Genomic DNA, 20,899 nt, shown 5'->3' with positions numbered 1-20,899 from the left:
CACTGTAACCTGTAAAAATATTTATTTCCACTAAAATAAATAGTGTTATACAGTATTTATATATACATAACTCGAATTATTCCACAATTTAGTATATTAAAAAAAAAAACAGTAAAATATTGCTAATTGAAATATTTGTAATAAAATTGCCATAACTTATTATAATCATATTAATATAATCAAGTAAGTCATAGAATTAATTAAAAGAAGAAATTTTTAATTAATTAATGCTTGTTCATAAACATTGCTATGGGTAGTTCAAAGACCCATACAATTAGTTACATGTATTGAAAATATTATAATGTGTAGATCAAGTAGAACTTTCATAACATTCAGAAAATGTATTTTTCAGCAAGTTTTCTTTTGTAATTGCCAATATTGAAATATATTTATATATGTACTTAAATTTCTGTATTATTAAAAAAAAACCATGTAATCATAATAAAGGTGAATTTATAGATTTCATAAAAGCTGCCATTATTATTTTATGCCAATGCACAAATCGAGTTTTAAAAAATACTAATAAAAACATTATTCAAATTTTTTAATAATGTTTTTATCACTTCACATAATTCACAAATTTAATTGTGAAAACTAATACAACTTTTATGATTAAATTTTAAAATAAAAAGTATAATAATTTAGCAATAATTTAATAATCTCATATACATTCCATAATATTGATCATAGGAAAAATACATGATGTATTTAAAATACATCTATAAATTTGAAATATAATTTAAAATATTTGATATTAAGTGTTTTTCGAATGACATTAATAGAAAAACACAATACTGAATTACATATTGTAAACAATATAGCCTCATATATATATTTATCTTTTTGGCAAAATAAATAAAATATTTCAAGTGGTTAGAGAAATTTTGATATTTCAAATTGTGTTCGTTTGGATTTTATTTTTGTAAATAATGGCATACACGTCATGATATTATTCTTTGCCATGAAAACACTAAGATTGCAATAAATATACTGAAAACACAATTTCCAACATTTCTGTTAGTGTTATTGCATAAATCTCCTATACAAAAACACATATAAACTTTTTTATAGTTCCATACAGTGTAAGCACATCTTTCTTCGTTGTCTGACGGTCCTCGCTGGAGACACATTCTCTGGGTTGCTATACCATAATCTACACAAAATAAATAAAAATCATAAATTATAATTTATGAGTAATATAAGTAAGTCATTAGATTTAAAATAAATTAAAATACCATCATCTTTATAAGTGTTGCCGCCTTCCAACATTTTCCCACACCATCCGGAGGCACAAGGAGAAGCTTCTACTCCATGTGCTGTTTCTGCTTGTGTACTATTTAATGTAAATGGATCTTTGCATGTACCCAAATCTCCACGTGATCGGCATGTAAAACATCGTTTTAGAAGTCCTATAATATAGCACATGCATTATAAAAAATACATACAAAATTTATCAATAAGATGAAATTTTCCAAAACCCGAGTTTTATTGAATATACGTATTAGATTCTTATAAGATTAAAAAAATACATATACAATATATATATGAACATAGACATATTGTACATATGTATAATATATGTATATATACATATAGTTTTTACAAGCCACATATTAGGTTGCCTTCGCTTTTTAGTTCAATTCATCTTAGATCACTTAGAGCACACACACATACACACATATATATATTTATTAGATGTAATTTTAGCTATTCCCATTTTGACCACCTCGCAATACGATAGGATCAACCAGGAAGGAAATCAAGAAAATACGTACAATGGGCTGGAGACCCATATGCTCGTGTAAGACACAAACCCACATATGTAAGAAAAAGTATAGAATGTATGTACCTTCCGCGTCAGCAACGATGAGTGTTAACAGTAAAGCGAATTGCAGCAGATATCTGGTGGCCATCGCAGCAGACTGACAGTCAGCAGTTCATCAGCTTATCATATCCGGAAAGCCTTTCAAACACAGTCAATTGCCGTATGTTTGTCTCTTTCGGCAACGCAAAACAGCTAACAATCAAAGTGAGACAGGTATACACAGCGAGAAAATAGTGAAAGCAAAAAGCGAAGGTTGCGCGAATCACCGTTCATATCATTGTCTGCTTGGTAAAGCAATCGACCTTCAGTACAGTACAAATAATACTGAAATTTTAATTCCCAATTTTTTTTATAAATACATACATACATATGTACATATGTTCCAACACAAAACCTTCATTAAATTAAAAAATATGCAAATACAAACTAGGATTCTAAGCAAAAATGCATTTCATATAGTTAATCCTAAGGGTTTTTTAACAATAATTAAATCATTTTACATATAAGAGCTTTTTTATAATTAGTTTTTCAAAAGAGTGCCCTATAAAATCAAAACAACCAAAGAAAAAAAATGTTTTGAGGGAGGACCAAGACTTTCTGTCTTGAGCTAAGAATTTTCCATTTCATACCAAAGAAGGTATTGTTTTTCCCAGTAAATAGTCAAAATTATAGTCACTATATGAAAATAAATTAAAATTGAAGGTTTTTTCGAAATAACGGGGTTTACACTAAATAATATTTGGTTAACGGATTATTTATATCGCGCACGATAATCTTTATTACGAAAATCGCGAATATCAAATAATCTGGAACTCGAGTTCTCGTTATTATGATAGTTCGGGTGGATAACTCTCGATGGATGGAATTTTCGAGTGTCAGATGTTCCGTGATCACTTTTTGCGGAATAATCACCGAACCATAATATTTACGCTAACAGAAACAGTATAATCGTTCATTATACCAGTCAGTGATAATTTGAATTTTAATAATGTGGCATTGCCAGATATTTTTCATGCCCTCAATGAAACTTTTGACTGATGATTTTGATTTTTGACTGCTAATTGATGGAAATACTTATATTAATTTGACAATTGATTTCAATTGGGTTTAATGCATTATTTTTTATGAACTCAACTGGTCAACAACGATATTTTTGAATTTCCTTGAGTCGTATGGCACCGTTAACACTAGCGATATCTACACCGATATATATGAAATTTTACATATCCAGTTCCCATATGGCAATCTGGATATGGAAAATTTCGTAAATATCGGTGTAGATATCGCTAGTGTTAACGGTGCCTATGGAGTGAATTCGAATTATATACGTTTTTCGATATAACGAGGTTGATACGTCAAATTAATGACATACATAATTATATAATTTATATATACATATGAAAATTAGGTAAACGGATTATTTCTAACATTGTATCTGGTATCATTGAGAGTACCTGGCACTCGAGTTCTTATTAGTATGATAGTTCGCGTGTGAAAATTTCGATGGATGGAATTTTCGGGTGCTAGATGTTCCGTAATCGAGATTTTAGTTATGTGTCCAGAATGGCTCGGTAATTATTATTAAAAAATGTAACGAGCGATATTAAGCGCGTCTTTATGCAGAGGGCGTGATATCTCGTTATTCTTCCAAAGAGTCAAGTTAGGTGGAAACGTGGACTAACCTTGGGATATTTGTATAACTGTATATAGTCGGGGAGGTTCCTGACTGCAAGTCGTGTGCGTTGATAACAGCTTCTCCAGAAGCTGGCCCTGTGGTTTCGTCACAGCAGCGGGAGGGGGAGGCAGGAGACAAACTCCGTACTGCCTCGTGTGGACACAAGATGGCGACCTCTGGGCGTCTCTGAAGCGCTCGGCGGAGGTGCTGGAGGGAGGTCCTTCCCGGTTGGAAGCTGGCGAAGGAGAGAGCGCGTCTCGACCCTTATCGAGACGGGGTAGTGTGTTTGGCGCGGTAAAGTAGTTGGTGCCAACCTAAAGGTTACTACCGCTACCAACTTAAGGGACACTTGGGAGAATGTCGCGTTACATCCTCCCCCTCGAGTTCAGAGGGCAAGCGTCCGGTCTCTGAACTCGGATAGCGCCGAAGCCTATCATTGTACAACGGGCTTCGTACGAGGTCTTCCTCTGCATCGCTTCGGCACGACCGGTGCCGGAACGTCAGCCAGGTGTGGCATCCGCTCATCGGCCAACGTATTGACAGTTGTCTTGACGAATGTTGATGGTCTTCGCGGCCTTCCTTTTCTTCGCCTCGGCACGCTCGGCGCTGGAACGCCGACCAGGTGTGACATCCGCTGATCGACAGGCGTGTTGACAGCGGACATGAGGAAGGTGGTCGGACTCAGGGTCTCCCTGATCCAGAAGGGTCCCTCTCGTACGGGGACGAACGTAGCGCTCCCCCCCTCTTCAGCGGGGTTGACGTATGGCGGCAGCAGCACCAGATCGGCGGCTCGATATCTGGTGTGGGCTCTTCGGCCTTGGTCCGCGTATCGTCTGCTCTGGTCCGGGCGCTTCCTCCAATCGAGGATAGGAGTCTTCGCGGGAGCTGGTACCTTCGTGGCCTTCAGGACGGACGATAGGTGGGTCACCGGGGGGTTACAGGTGCGACAGTTCGCCGCTCTTCGGACTTGATCCGCGCGTTTTCTCTGTTCCGGGCGTTTTCTCCAGTCGAGGATAGGGGTCTTCGCGGGAGCTGGTGCCTTCGTCACTCGGAGAACGGACGATAGGTGGGTCACCGGTATCTGGCGTGGACACGTCGCCAGGGCGATCGTTGACAACGTGGCCCCGGTCTTCGTCTTGCACGTGGGACAATTGCTCTTTATCACACCTGGAGCTCCGCAACCGTAACATGCGACAGGTGTTCTCGTATGTGTCTCCTTTTTCTTTCGACATTCTTCAACCGAATGTCCTCGGTTATGGCAGAACGAGCATGTTGGACGAAATCGCGGCCTTTGTTCTCCCATTCGGTCCGTTTTCGTGAATGTTCGGTCACTTCCGGCCGCGGGCCTTTCCCATGTGTCCGATGTGGGTCTCGAACGGCGTGGAATGTCGGGGCTCGCTATTGTTCTGGCCTCAGGTAGTCCCGTTGGGGTCTCAGCGTCCATATCGGCGATCGTGCGGGCTCGGAGAATCAATTCCTGGAAATTGTCTATCCGCTCTCGGCTCAAACGGGTTCGTAGAAAAGGAGATAATAGGCCGTATACAATGTCGAGTTGCATCGTTTCGGGAATGTCGTACGGCATTTTCGCGAATAACGCGCGTTTTCGATTTACGAAAAGGTCCGTTGATTCTCCTTCTAGTTGCCTAGTTGCGCTAACTTCAAGAAACAGACGGTAAGCCGGTCGACGTTCGCCGTAGCTGCTTCGTAGCGCCTCTAGCGCCATGGACCAGGTGGGGGTGGAAGGTTTCATTCCCACCCACCAAGTCGCCGCGTCTCGATCGAGCATCATGGGTAAACCTAGAAGCGCGTCCTCGTCGGGGATTCGGCAACAGTTTTTGAACGTCTCGATGGCATCAATGAACGCCTCGACTGATTCCGACGAGTCGCCGGCAAACCGAGATTTGCAATTCGCAAAATTTCCCGCCGCGACCGGGGCAGGTGAAATGACGGGGGAAGGAACAGATGCGGTTCGGGAAGCTATAAGCTGCTCCATCATCAGCTTCATCATTTGCAACAGCATTGCGCCGTCTACTGGAACTGGTGATGGGGGAGTCGACTGACCTTCCGGTGGGGAAGCCGACTGTCCTTCCGGTGGGGAAGTCGCTCGTGAAGAAGACGCGTCTGGGTCTACGTTCCCCGCGGAGCGTAGACCGTGCATCTTCGTGTTGACTTCGTGAACGCAAAAGTGACTTGCTGGTCAGGCCCACTCGTTGGGCGCCAATGTAACGAGCGATATTACGCGCGTCTTTATGCAGAGGGCGTGATATCTCGTTATTCTTCCAAAGAGTCAAGTTAGGTGGAAACGTGGACTAACCTTGGGATATTTGTATAACTGTATATAGTCGGGGAGGTTCCTGACTGCAAGTCGTGTGCGTTGATAACAGCTTCTCCAGAAGCTGGCCCTGTGGTTTCGTCACAGCAGCGGGAGGGGGAGGCAGGAGACAAACTCCGTACTGCCTCGTGTGGACACAAGATGGCGACCTCTGGGCGTCTCTGAAGCGCTCGGCGGAGGTGCTGGAGGGAGGTCCTTCCCGGTTGGAAGCTGGCGAAGGAGAGAGCGCGTCTCGACCCTTATCGAGACGGGGTAGTGTGTTTGGCGCGGTAAAGTAGTTGGTGCCAACCTAAAGGTTACTACCGCTACCAACTTAAGGGACACTTGGGAGAATGTCGCGTTACAAAAATATATATAAAAATATATTTATTTATTTTATTAGGAGCGGCGCCCCCGACAGGGGCACCATGGGGGCTGTGCCCCCTCGTTTGGGCCCCATGGGGCTGCACCCCCTTCGGCGGGGCCCCATCTGGCTGCCCCCCTTCGGTGGGGCCCCATCTGGCTGCGCCCCCTGCGCAAAAAAAAAATAAATCGAACGTGTTTTTCCCACCCAACCTACGACGGACCCAACCAATGACCACCCAAACCAGTGGCGTAGCCAGGATTTTGTCAACGGGGGGGTTTTGAAAAGAAAAAAGGCAAGATAATTTATATAATTTATATATAATTAATATAAAATCACAACATATAAAAATAAAGTAAATACGTAATAAACATATAGTATGAACAAAATTCAAATAAAATAATGAATACTTTAAAAAAGTACGAAATTCACAGATCCGATCTTCGCGTATTTAACTAATATTTTTTCTACACTAACATTTATATCCCTATGAATATCTAATAAAGGAAGTCCATTTAGTCGATTTTCCGACATCGTACATATTTCTTAAATATGTTTTTAGTCATCGTAGTGTGGAAAAGCTCCGTTCACTTGTGGCTGTTGTCACTGGAAGTGTTGCTAGAATTTTTAGAAGTATGTAAATAATGGGGAAAATTGAAAAATTGCAAACTGCAATTGCAGCTAGTGCGATAGTTTTTTGGTCGATTTTCACTAGTACTTATATATTGCCACTACATTTCCATCTCTCCAGTTAGAATGCAAGGCCCACAAAATATATCTTGGTTGTAAATTTCCCCCGAAGTCTTTATCTTATTTTTTAAAACACTTGATGGTTGAAAACTTTTTCCATCAGGAAGCAAAACATTGAAAATTTTCAAGTATATATTTACGTCCTAAAAATCTATCATGGATTTGGGATAAAAAACTATCCAAAAATGGTACAAACGATCAATTGCGACAGGAGTGGGATATTTTGCCGCCGACTGCACTCCACCAAGGGGGGGTGTCCAGACCCCCTGGACCCCCCCCCCCCTTCGCTACGCCACTGACCCAAACCACGCACGGTACATACATACAAACATTAGTGTTTTATATAGATAGATTTCTTTTTTTTATTTCACTGTACTGGTTTATTTTTTTTTATTTTTATTCTGTATGTGTATATAACAATGTAATGTTTTTTACAAGACCCTATCTTAGCTTCACTTGGCCTTTTTTATTTATTTAAAAGAAAATAACGGCAAATCCACCTATCTAGGATCGTTAACGCTATTAGAAAAGTGAAGTTGGCAGCAGCAGGCATCGCGCAGTTGGCAGCCGTTTTGAACGGCGCTCCGCAGGCGGCCCGCGCCCGCACCCCGCCGCCCCTCGGCCCGCGACTCGTCAGCCCCCGGCGCCCCCTTCGCGCCCTCTCCGGCCTCCGTCGCGCCTCCGCCTCCGCCCGCGCCCTCCGCCGCCCCGGCTCTCCCGCCGCCCTCCCCGCCCACCCGCCTCCCCCGCCCGCCACCCGTCGCAATATGGCCGCCGCGCTGACATTCGACATTGTTTGCAACTTTTGAACGAGCGGCCTCCGTCTGCCCCGACCGCCGACCTCTCGGAGCCTCGCCGCGCCCCCGCAGCCCCTCCCCGAACCCCCGAACCCCCGACCCCCGGCGCCCTGCCTCGCTCCACGGACGTCCCTTCGCACATATTCCCGTCACTTTTCAAATTTGAAATTAATTCAAATATCGCATCGGATGACAGTTGGTTCGTCCGAGTCGGGATTTCAGCTGAAGCCTCCCGAATAATCTGAAGAACCACCATGAGGGGCGCCGAAGTCAAGTGTGAACCCATGGACGTCCAGCAATCCGAGCTGGAGGAGGCCGAAGAGGAGGCGCCCCACTTTTGGCCAGCAGCTTTAGGGCTCCGCCCCGTGGGAGCCGCCTCGCCTCCGCGTCCCGTTCGCCCCCTGCAAGCGCTCAACGCCCGAGGAATGCCAGCCCGAATCCGCAAAAAGAACAAACTATTCTTCGACGACAACATTGTAAATGCGCCCCCCCCTCGCGCTTCCCCTAAACGGGGACCCAAAACGACTCCTGTTAAAACCCCGAGCAAACTTCTCCAATCGCCCCCACCCAAGAAAATGAAATCGCCTCGAGTTGTACAAGAGATTAAAGAAAAGCCGGAGCCCTCTTCTCCACCGCGGAGCACTTCCCCGGACAGAAAAACCGGGCAGAGGATAGGAATGCGGCTTCGCAACCTTCTCAAACTTCCGAAGGCTCACAAGTGGGTCTGCTTCGAGCACTTCTACAGCAACATAGACAAAACTCTGCTAGCTGGAGAAAACGACTTTAGAATTTGTCTACGAGAGTCGTTCCCCAAATTGACCGATAGAAACTTGACTCAAGTTCAGTGGACTAAAATCAGACGAATCATGGGCAAACCGAGACGGTGCTCACAAGCGTTCTTCAACGAGGAGCGTCGAGACTTAGAAATGAAACGACAGAAGATTCGGTTCATACAGCAGCGAAAGATCGGCAATATATCGTGGAAAGATTTACCAAACGAGATACCTATGCAATTGGTCATCGGCAGTAAAGTCACCGCTAGATTGAGGAAACCACAAGACGGTCTGTTTACTGGTACTATTGAAGGAGTCGATACGTCCAATAATACATATCGCATCACGTTCGAACGTACCGGCCTAGGAACACATTCCGTTCCCGACTTTGAAGTGCTGTCTCAAGATCAACCCGATACTATAAACCTATCGGCCACCAGTAAGAAAATACGACCTAGGCTTCCCGTTCAAGGTTTCATGTCGTTGTATCAAAACGTTAAAAGCTTTTCTCCGCCCAACGACCGCTCATACTACGACCCGCTTTTGGGTCAGCCTCAGATGAAATACTCGGAAGACGCAATCGTTGGGAGCTATTCCATAAAATTTTTGGAATCAATTGTAAAAATCACAAACATACTCGAAGCGAAGAAGGTTAAAATTACAAAATTGCAGGAATTCAACAGTCTTGCCGAGAAGAGGAAAAGTTTCGGAGAAAAAATGCCCGACGATTTTGAGCGACGGTATGCCGGAGTAGTGATCGAGCTAGAAAGGATGAATTTAGACTTGCAAAAGTATCTGAATGAAGTTCAAAGCTTCTGCTACGAGATAGCACCCGGCCTTAGCATGGCCGCCATGTTGGCCCCGTCACGTTTGCGAGAAAAGTGTCGCGATGAGGCTACTACCATCGTCAACAAACACAACGTACGTGCCATACAAAATGAAAAAGTGTTGAATCTAATCACAGATCTCATGGCCCTGTTGCTCCAAACGAAGAGTATATCCGACTCCGATCAGAACGCGTACGAACTGAAAGTGCTCGAAGGCACCATGCAGCAGATCAAAGTGAAGTTGGATCCCGTCGAACAGCAAATATTCCAAAATGTCGAAATTCACATGCAACAACTTCAAAACTCTATACGATCGTCGTAGAAAATGATCACCAGCAGTGATACTGTTAACCATAGATCGGCTATAGTAGCATTATGTATTTCATATTTGAGACTGTTATTTATTTTTAAATGTAAATTATTATTGACCGATTAAATGTAAAATTGGAACAGAGCGCTATTTAAGAAATAATTATTTCGATTCTTGATTTATGTACTTCAATTTCTATTTATAACACTTATTGACGAAAATTCTAATATATTTGTAACATATATTGTTTAAACTTTGTCTCATTTAGCTATTTAAAACAAATTTTCATCTAGATTATTTAATATAATTTTGTATATATTGAATATAACCTTTTGGTTTAAAAGGTACTTTATTTGAATTAGTTAAATATTATGTTCGAGTGCTTTCTCGGTAACCTATGCGTGTGCAATTCATAGTTTTTTTAATATAATCACTTTTATATGCCTTGTATTAATATTAGTACAATATAAATTATATAATTTATAAGCATAAATTAAAATGTTCTTTTTGTGTATTTCTCATTCAATCATATAGAATTGAGTAACTACATACATACATACATACATATGTATTTTTTTTACATTAAATATTACAATTAGTAGCGTCCTTGCATTTTGTATTAAAAAATCAATTTCATTTTTAATTCATTATTTTTATTTTTTTTCCGTTGAGAATGTTATATGTACCTACATATTCAAAATACTAATCCATGTACAAATCATAATCTCTTGCATGTATTTGGAATTAAAAATCAATTTGATGTATTTATTGTGTTGACAATACAATTTTGACATTACAACTTTTCTCGTTTTGTGTGTGACTTTTTTTCGACAGATTGAGTTCAATACTGTCGTCTTTGACACTGTTTATGTTTGTTGAATCATTCACTTTGATACATGAAGTGGATATTGAAATTTATCTATTTTATTTATTGCTCATGTTGACTTATATTGTATGTAAATAAAATTTTATGTTTAAACGTGCACTTTCTGTCCCTTCCATCAAACCATGTAATATGATATACTATTAAGCTTTCAGATCTTGAATAACACCAAGCAAAAATCACGTTTTTTGCTTAGCAGAGCTGAGATTAATCGACCTATTCTAAGTTTGACCCACTGAATTTGAATATGAAAATGATTTTCGCTGGTTTCCTCTCGTTTATGAGATATAAGCGTTCAATAAAATATGCAATTTTAATTATAAATCTAGTATTACTGCCCCTAAAGTAAGTACTGGATACTTCTTTCTATTGATTGTGATTTTTTATTGCTTTGACATACAGGTCGCACTTACGTTTGAATAATAAAATCGAAAGTGAAGTAAGAAGAAGCTAGTAATAAAAAATCAATGATATTCAGATAATTATTATTTAAAAATTACTATTAAATCATGGATCTAGAGCCACTACCCTTTGGGAGAAATTAAATGGCGCATACTTTCTATAAATTAGTACATATGACATTATTATGTCACTATATTCGTTATTGTTTTTAGGTGTGTACCTATATTTTGTTAATCCAATATATTTGTGGTTGAATTTTCATTTATAATATATGTACAAACAATTAATAATTTGTGTCTATTATGACTGGTAAATGGAATAGTGGTAAATAAAGAAAAGTGATTGCTTTAGAAATGAAACAATTTTACAGTGGTAAAAAAGTAATTTGGCTCATGATCTGAAATTAATTTAATAATCTAATTCAATGATCTCTACTATTTTAATATATATCGAATGAATTTGCAAATCCATTAAATGATCTTCGTCAGTAAAATCCACTATAATAATAACAGAAAAATCCTTAGTGATTTGGATGGATGATAAGATTGAGAAAAAATATATGTATTTTAACAAATTCTGGGAAAATGGTATCTCATCTAGATTTGATTCATAGTACATATATGTATCTCGGTTGATAAAGATATGTATGCAGGTCGTAAATTTTTCAATCATTTCAATGTAAATGGTAGAATATTTATGGTTAAAATAAACAAAAATAATCCGTTGATAAATTGTTTATATTAAATTTTATTTGATTAATTATCTGCTTCTTTTTTTTTTATTGAGCAATACATTGTTTCTTTTATTATACAGATTTTTATTCATGCTAAGAAGTATAAAGACAGTATTCAAAAACATGTATTGGTTGTAAATTTTTACAACCAATAATTTAGTTACATTTTAACTAATGATGTATCAACTATTTTTTGTATTTATTTAATATATCTAAAAGTTTGTCTGCCTCGTCAGCTGTTTTAACCCTCAGCAAAGTTGGAACTGGTGGGGGAGCAGCATCACTGGTTGGAATGCACATGAGCATTACGTTATTTTTTCCCATACGTTGCATTGGAATATCGGATAAAACTATATTTAATATTAAATTTCCTAAACTGGTATCGGCACGGACTATCATTTGATATTTTTCACTATCTTTAATCGGTTTTAAATACAATGTGCCAACACCTCTGTCTCCAAAGTTGTCGTCTTTCTTGACGAATACTTTACATCGTTTGGAATAGACACTGTCTTCTTCGACCACAGGTGTGAATGTAACTTTGGGTGGTTCATCTTCTTCGTTCTCTTCTTCCGTTGCCTTTGCAGGTGGTGGAGTGTCTTTTTGTGTTAAATTTCCGAACGTAAATGGTTTGCCTGTTCCGAACGAAAATGGTATAGATGTAGGGCTTTCAATTTTTTGTGCGAATGAGAACAGTGACGGTTTAGAAACTGGAGTAGACGAGAACCCTTGACTGAACATATTGTTATTCATAGGATTTTTCATTTTAAATTCATCTGACTTTTCGTCAGTTTTCGGAGTCAGTTGGAATGAAGTGGTCGGCATAGATGAAACTTGTTTGCTCGGTGATAGCGAAAAATCCTTCTTAATCGTGTTATTTATCGTAGGTTTATCTGTGTTATTTGTAAACTTTGGTGGGATCGTATTAGCAGAATCTTTGACTTCTTCGTTGGGTTTCGGTTTTTGTTTTAATTTGTCTAACTCTTTCAGGTGATTAATGTAATCATCGAAAACGGGAGTGAGAATGCAATAAGGATTTTTATCAACGTGCGATTTAATCCATTCTGAGACGCTGATATTTAAATTCTTCAAATTTACATAATATTCGTCGTTCTTTTTCGTGAACTGCTTATCAGCTGATAATGTCGTTTCTTCATTTGAAGTCTTGGTCTGATTGACATGTTCTTTCTCTTTCACATTATTATTTTTAGTGACGTCGTTAAAGTTATTGAAGGTCGATTTTTCGGCAAACATTGTAGTTTTCGGAGTGCTATTGAACAGACTCGGCATTGCGGCAGTCTTATTTTCGTCAGTTTTACTACTGACTAAATTTGATATGAAATTAAAGGAAGGTGTGGATGCTGCAGAGGTTGAAGAGCTTTTATTGAATCCACTGAAACCAGAGAAAATTCCTTTTTTTTCCTGAAAGAAACAATACATATAATTAGTTGTATTTTATTTTATAAAATTTCTATCACACATAAGTACAAGTGAAATTTTGTCACTACAAAAAATTTAAAAGAATCTGATAGAAAGAAATAAATGAAGGTTTAATCATTTATAATGTTAACTCGCAAGAGAATAAATAAAATAAAAAATCATACTTCCCAAAGGTTTCGATTTATTCGAATACATTTTTAACTCACATATTTAATTGAATTTTTGCGTACCATTTTTATTATTCAACTCCTGAAATTTGTGCACGTAAAATTGTTTTTAAGTAAATGTAAAAAAATATTTTTGGGTTGTCAAGACGTTCTGATTGATTGGGATCGGCACCGTTTCTCGCATTCTGGTGTCCCGAAACATACCTTCCAGGAGGCCCAGATGTCCTGGTTTACTACTTTTTAGATTCTTCCATGTTTTTTTTACTCTAAACAACTATTTTTTTGGCTTAAATATTTAACAATATTAAATATTAAAAAAATAATTCTAATTGTACATACAATAAATACAGAAGATTTGTGACAACAAATAGGATGATTTTTTTGCCAATTTTGAGGAACCGTTTCAACAATGATCAGATAAAATTGGCAAACTCTGATAAGAAACGATAGACTTGGAGTCACAAATATCCAAGTCTAACCAGCAGTATTAAAGATTAGCCCGGGATTGAACCCAATAATCTATTGGTGCTAAACATAAACGCAACCACTGAGCTATGCTGCTGGCATAAAATATATATTACATTTAAATTATTCGCTCTACCATCTATTGAAGAAGATGGTGTTATATTGTTACAAAAGAGAAATTTCAGCAGTAAGGATGCTGTGCGTAAGAAAACATGAAATGAAGCTCAAATTGTCTAATCGAAAGAAAGTCAATACCCAACATGGAAATTCGGCAACCGTCGTCTACCATTTGTGGCAGCCGTTCGTTTCTAATATTGTTGGGGCAAAGAATTAAACAAAGACGTTAATCAAATTGATAGCTGTAATGATGCTTTGGGCCTGTCGGATGACTTGTTCAGACTGGAAGCGTATTGCAGCCTGAATAAATTAGAGATCGTGGGGCAACGCTAAATTTTAAATTATCGTTTGTCAGGCACATTGAAAATGTGGTGGCTCATCGAGGGCTCTTGGTTTTATAATTCGTATTTCAAAGAGTTTCAATTATATTAAATCCTACAAGATATTGTATTGTGCATATGTCCGGAATATCGTTGAGTTTTCGTCCCAAGTCTAGAACCTAGGGTATTCCGGTGAAAGGAACAGATTGGGGGAAATCCAAAAACTTTTTTGAGGTACGTCAACAGTCGTTTTGGATTAAACTATGCATCCTCTGAGGATGCTTGTACATGTCAGCATTTGTTTCCACTTATTAAAAGGAGGGAGATAGCTGATATCTAATTAATTTTGAATGTTCTGAATGGTTCGATTGGCTGTTCTCAATTATTGAGCAAATTTTCATTGCGAATATCAAATAGAGCAACCAATATACAGTGCCCGACAGAATTAAGTGGACACTTTTTATGTGTACACAAGAACACGGTTTTCTCAAAAAGAATTTAACATAGAGCATTATAGTTTTCAAAAATTAAAAGGGTGTTATTTTATGATCCTAATTTAGACATTTCGTTTTTTTCGCTTTATAGCTTTTTCGTTGACATTGCCGCATTCGTCACAATTCAAAAATTGGGTCGTGCGTTCATGCGGAACGAATGAGTTTGGGACCCTGTATTTCAGTTATTACTGACACCATTTTTTTTTGTTTTATCATTCTATCTTTTGAATTGGTAGGAGACAGTTGTTTTGTTAATATTGTTCCCGTGTAGTGTTGTAAAAATAAAATGTCGAAAAAAATCTGAAATTCATGTTTAAGTTCGAAAATTTGTGGTAGAAGATGATAAAATTGGTCTGAGTTTTTGTGATATCGCGAGTAAATATCGTATTTCAAAGTGCTGCCGAAAAGATTTGGAATAAATTCAAAAACCATGACACTGTTGAGAATTTACCGGGAAGAGAAAGAAAAAAATGAACAAATCGACGGGGTGATCGTCTGATTTTTAAGAAAGCAAAGCAAGAACCGACGAAAACTTGTCGGGAAATTAAAGGAGACCTGTTGTTGAATATCTTGGAGAAGACAGTGTCGCGTAGATTAAAAGAAGCTGGCTTAAAAAAATGTAGAATGCGGCGCAAACCTTTAACCAGCAAGGTAAATTTGAGCTGTTCGGCACAAAAAGTAAAAGAAAAGTATGGAAAAAATTCAGTGAAGCCCTCAAAAACAAGTGTGTTGAGAAAACGGTGAAATATGGTGGTGGCTCAATTATGATATGGGGCTGTTTTTCCTGGAAGGGCGTCGGAGTCCAGCCAAAATTGAAGGAATAATGGACTCCGATATATACATCGATATAATCAAATACAATTTGGAAGAATCAGTCGAAAAAAATGGGTCTGGGGAGTACTTTCATCTTTCAACAGGACAACGACCTAAAACACAAATCGAAGAAAACAATGAAATTTTTCGAAGAAGATACAATTTAATTAATCGAGTGGCCTCCCCAATCACCAGATATTAATCCCATAGAAAATGAGTCGTCTATAATGGACCAAAAAATTTTTTTTTATTAATTGTCCACTATTTGAAAAAATTTAGATGCTGACACACCAAAAATTAGTTGAAAGCACACCCAATAGACTGCAGTCAGAATGGTTATAATAAATGGTTTAAATAATGAAAAATCGGCATTAAATTATTTTTTCCATAGACATAGACATTTCATGACAGATCAACCAGTTGTACTAATATTCAATGATGCAGCAGTAACAACACTATTGCCAACAGAATAAAAAATTCTGACCAGAATAATTCTTACCATTTGATGTAAATTATGACCAATCTAGTCTAAATTCTGACCATTCAAAAAAAATTCTGACCACATACGTATTAAAATTCTGATCCAAAAAGTACGAGCCTTATTTTTCTTCGGAAAAATGCTTCAACAATTTAATTGAAACCTCTTCATAAATAAAATACGAAAGTTGGTGTCAAATTAAAATAAACTTATAATAAAATAAAATACCCTTTGACCTGTCCCATTTTGGTACAGTTCTTAAAATTATCTTCAGAAACTTTTTACCACTCTTAGCCTTGGCCTATTTAATTCTACATATGTATATCTACTATTAGACATATGTATATATGTATATATGTCTACATATACATACATACATGTACTTGTACATATACAAGTATACATGTGTATGTATATGTATATATGTACATATACATGTATATATGTATATACATATGTCTACATATAGACATATGTATATCTACTATTTAGGCTTCATATTAGTAATTTTAGTATAAAGTTAATTTATACTAGTAATTTTTGTTAGTTATTATTATCAATTTCAACATCTATAAATATAAAAATCAATTTTTGTCTGTCACGTATGCGTTCCTATACCATTCAACCAATTGCGATGAGACTTACCGGAGTTATTGTGAGTATGTCCGCGATGGTCTTTGTAAAAAAAATCGCCCAGAAACAAGAACGGAAACGGGGAAAACGGGAATGAGTGGCATTGCAACGCAATAATTTAAAATGTTTTCGCGTCGCCACCTGCGTTGGTAGGGTAAAATAAATTTAGTTTTAAAAAATAAACCAGTTTTAAAAAAAAATATATATCTCAATTTCTCTCTGTCCCCTTAATTTTGTCTTTACTGCTCATTTTTCCGTATTTTGTTAATTTTTTTTATTTTTTTAATAAACGATATTGTTTTTTCAAAATATTTTTGTATAATTTTTTAAACCCAAGTATCATGAATATTACTGATTTATTTCTCTAGTGTAAAATGTATCATAACAAAAATATTGTCTTAAATTTTTTTTCTGAAGTGTCCACTTAATTCTGTCGGGCACTGTACATACATATCCAATGTCTACATATGTTAGTGTTGATAAATAATTAAATAATTGAATTGTATTTATTTTGCTGAAATATGGAATTATTATTTATTGTTTATTATTATTATTTGTTATTATTTTTTTATTGTTATCAATATTATTGTTACTTCTTTTTTTTTATTGTTATTAAAATTTTAATATGTGAAATTTTTTATAAATGATTTATCTTTGAAATAATTATATTTTATTGGTGTTATTAAATTTTCCGAAATAAATTAACTGTGCAATGAACAATTAGGCATAACCATGAACACAACCGTCAACTGGAATAACTACATGAGAGATACAATCTTAACAGACGACACAAAACAGAAGATAGGAAGCAAAAGATCAATTGCAGAAAGCTTGCTTACAAATTAAAAAAATTATGACTGGAGAGTCCTTCATCAACAGTCGATTTTTGAAGAACCGTGTCTGGAGATTCACAATTTTTTTTTATTCTGGAAGTGGCTGACTGCAGTTTAAGAATTGGAAAAAACTGGATTAGAAATTTGCTAAGACAATCATAGCTACTACTTGGTTGATCCACACTCTGGCATTCATACTCAATAGCGTCGAGCGCAAATATAGTGGCATAATAAAAAACACTTGAAACATTCTGTCATTATTTAGAGACAGCTGGTTAGAAACGGCAATGTATTTGAGTCACTTTTGGAAGCAAACAAAAAATTGTGGCCTCTGGAATCTGAATTATAATTATATTTAAAATTATTTTCGCGAGTTCATTTAATTATTGAAATAATAGATTAAGCTTTGTTTTTAATAATAAGTATATATGTATTGTTTAAAATAAATGCCTCAGGATAGTGAGAAAGTACCAAAAATATTGTATAGAGTAAAAAACATGAATAAAATCCTCTGGTAAAAATTGTAAACTGGAAAAAGTCAAAAATCAAAATAAATCTCGCCAATCGAAAAAAAACAGATTACAAAGTCAACACTATTTTAATCGAAATTTATAATAATACTAGTGTTGTGCCTGTTGATTTCAACGGGTGGTTAAGGAAAGGAATTAATATAAAGTTATATGTTATATATAAATATAATATAAAGTAATTTATAGGCGCGCGCGGGCGTATTATAAAAGAAAAAGTTGAGTGCGCGCATTACACGCTCACCGATCCAACCCATTCGAAATGATGAATGAATGTGTATGTGTACGATTTCGCGCAGCGTATTTAACGCTGACGTCACCCGTCGCTTAATATCAGGAGCACATATCAGACGCTTGGGTCCCTACTTCCCCGCGTCTCCTCGTCACGCCACATCCCTATAACGGATGCTTAAAATGCACCCATGGATCAGAATGACGATACGTTCCTCTAATTGGTCAAAGGTTTTAGTCCATGTGTGCCACTTCAAGCTGATTGGGTTGTGCGCCTCGCTCGCGTGTATTTATTTTATTAAATATCTCGAAGCACAACATATAATCCTGGCATTCTAAAATTTGTTTTTTTTTGCCACATATCCACATACATACATCGCGTCCGTTTTTATATACGTATGTTATTATTAGAGGTAGGACCGGAAGCGTGCCGTTTATTGTTCAATTGTTGTAAATGCTTTGTAAAAAAGGTTCGGCAAACCTTTAACAATGCATTTACAACATTTGAACAATACACGCCCCCCTCAGGGTCCGGGCTTTAGTTATTATATTATTATCGTTGGCACAAAATTTTTTGTTTATTTATTCTGAAATAAGAATAAAATTTGAAAAAAATAATTAAAACCTTTTTTATTATATAATATATTTTTGTGAGGGGGGGGGGGGAAACCGTTTTTACTTGAGTAAAGTCAGACAACCCTAGAGTAAGTTGATATGTAGCTAGACCACCAATGTTCAATAAAAAATTGAACCATTATCTATATTTAATCGGAGAAAAATGATATGATGCATAATTAAATCTGAACTGCTACGTGACAAACAGGTTGAACGAAATAATTGGATACATTTGACGAGCGAGTCACACCGATAGCGGATAGAGGATATTGAATAGGACAATTCGAAGGACCTGCTCGTTGTGTTGGTTTTGAGAGTGCAGTTTCCTTCGCGCTGCCACTTTGATCTTCCTGGTCTGCAACACGTGCGTGGGAGCCGGCGCGAACCGACCGTCCGCCTCCAGCGGCTGCGGCTCGTCGTCGTCCCAATTGTCGGCCGTCAGCTGTCGGTCAGCTGCCCGTTTCGCCATTTTCTCGTATTTGCGACTCGCACCCTGCACACTGCAGTATTTCACGCAGCAAGCCGCACGCCGCACGCCGCACTCCACACTCCGCACGCGACACCCCCGACCTCAGACCCCCGCCGACAAACTTCAAACTGCCGAATGGACCTAGCACTCGCAATCACGACCGTTACTTATTTCACGACTAAATACAAAATGCGTGACGTTTACAATTGTAACACTGTTCACTATAAATTTAATGTTTTATTTCAATATCGTCGTTTTTAATTTGTATTTTAATTAAATTCATATGCGCTTGTGGGTCCAACTTACGGCACAAACTCTGAGTGATGAAGACTCAAAAAATGAACTCGTACCAAAGCATTAATCTTAGGAGTGGGAGGGGGCGGGGGTATATGGTTTATGGGACAAGTACGCGTTTATGTGTGATATTTTTGGGAGGAGCCGACGAAACCGTCTACTCGCACTGCTAATCTTAATTCTTTGGTACGAGTTCATTTTTTTCGAGTCTTCATCAACTCAGAGTTTATGCCGTAAGGGGGGCTATCGGACTCTTATTATTTTTTTTTTCAATTAATCGTGCACACTCACCTAACAGACTGCTCCAAAGCGGCTATTGTGCTAAAAAGATTAAGACTCATAAGCTATATATAAATATATAGATGATGATGTTTGTTGGGTATTAAGGGTTCGGTGATTACTAGTCAAATGTGAACCGGTCACAGGACAACCGGTCGCTCTTGATCGGTCACACGTGATCACCTGTCACACTAAAACTGGTCACGAGAAAGCTAGTCACACCCTATAACTGGTCACGAGAAAACTAGTCATACCCTAAGACTGGTCAGGAGAAAAATGGTCACACCCGAAAATTGGTCACGAAAAAACCGGCCACACCCAAAAATTAAAAATTGGTCGAATTTTTGGGTGTGACCAGTTTTTTCGTGACTAATTTTCGGGTGTGACCAGTTTTCTCGTGACCTGTTTTAGGATATGACCAATTTTAGTGTGACGGGTGATCACGTGTGACTGATCTAGAGCGACCGGTTGTCCTGTGACTGTTTCATATTTGACTAGTAAAGTTTTCCGTATTAAGACAGAATATTGCAGCTATGAGCTTGACAAAATCACGCAATTTTTGACACTCAAGTTCTCATTAGTAAAATTGATAATGATTGATTGATGGAGTTTTTGGGTGCCAGATGTACCGTGATCGAGATTTTAGTGACTTGCGCGAGATCGCTTTTCGCGAAATAATTCGTTTACCGATCTATCATGTACCATTTTTTTAAGAGCAAGTTGCAGTACACAGCCTGTAGTTGGCAAGGTTAATCCAGCGTGTTTATTATCTGGTCATCCATAGGTCCGGTGAGACTAATTCGCCGTGTTTATTATTATTACTACACGTAGATTCAGAATCGTCTCTACTCTTGATCATATTCAGTCTTGTCCAAACTTTCCAGTATACATATATGTAAATACGTAATAAAAATTTATGTCTGTTTCAATCGAAAAAATAAACATCTCCGTCAAAATATATAAACAGTTTGAAACACGGTCCAAAATTAATTCAAACGAATGGATTATTATTTGAGCAATATGATTCATTTCTGAATTCATATTTCACGTATATCGGTTTCGAACATGTCTAAA

General features: G+C 37.6%; 3 protein-coding genes across 3 annotated transcripts; 1 reads left to right on the top strand and 2 right to left on the bottom strand.

Moving 5' to 3' along the window:
• Positions 1 to 638: 638 nt before the first annotated feature.
• Positions 639 to 2,066, bottom strand: rtv (QVR superfamily protein rtv). Its single transcript, XM_077430978.1, has 3 exons — positions 1,850 to 2,066; positions 1,236 to 1,409; positions 639 to 1,153 (listed from the first exon to the last, which is right to left on the bottom strand). The coding sequence occupies exons 1-3, from the start codon at positions 1,911 to 1,913 to the stop codon at positions 942 to 944; spliced, it is 450 nt and encodes a 149-aa protein (XP_077287104.1). The 5' UTR covers positions 1,914 to 2,066; the 3' UTR covers positions 639 to 941.
• Positions 2,067 to 7,719: 5,653 nt separating this feature from the next.
• mip130 (Myb-interacting protein 130) lies at positions 7,720 to 10,602 on the top strand. Its single transcript, XM_077431283.1, has one exon. It carries the CDS (start codon positions 7,977 to 7,979, stop codon positions 9,642 to 9,644), a length of 1,668 nt encoding a protein of 555 aa, XP_077287409.1. The 5' UTR covers positions 7,720 to 7,976; the 3' UTR covers positions 9,645 to 10,602.
• On the bottom strand, positions 10,304 to 19,432 carry Nup50 (nuclear pore complex protein Nup50). The gene is made up of 2 exons (XM_077431284.1): positions 19,076 to 19,432; positions 10,304 to 13,072 (listed from the first exon to the last, which is right to left on the bottom strand). The coding sequence occupies exons 1-2, from the start codon at positions 19,250 to 19,252 to the stop codon at positions 11,837 to 11,839; spliced, it is 1,413 nt and encodes a 470-aa protein (XP_077287410.1). The 5' UTR covers positions 19,253 to 19,432; the 3' UTR covers positions 10,304 to 11,836.
• Positions 19,433 to 20,899: the final 1,467 nt, after the last annotated feature.

This window comes from Arctopsyche grandis, chromosome 5 (genome assembly GCF_051622035.1).
Source record: "Arctopsyche grandis isolate Sample6627 chromosome 5, ASM5162203v2, whole genome shotgun sequence".
Classification (NCBI taxonomy): domain Eukaryota; kingdom Metazoa; phylum Arthropoda; class Insecta; order Trichoptera; family Hydropsychidae; genus Arctopsyche; species Arctopsyche grandis.
Note: the sequence above shows the minus strand (reverse complement) of the source record. Positions and strands in the feature narration are given on the sequence as shown.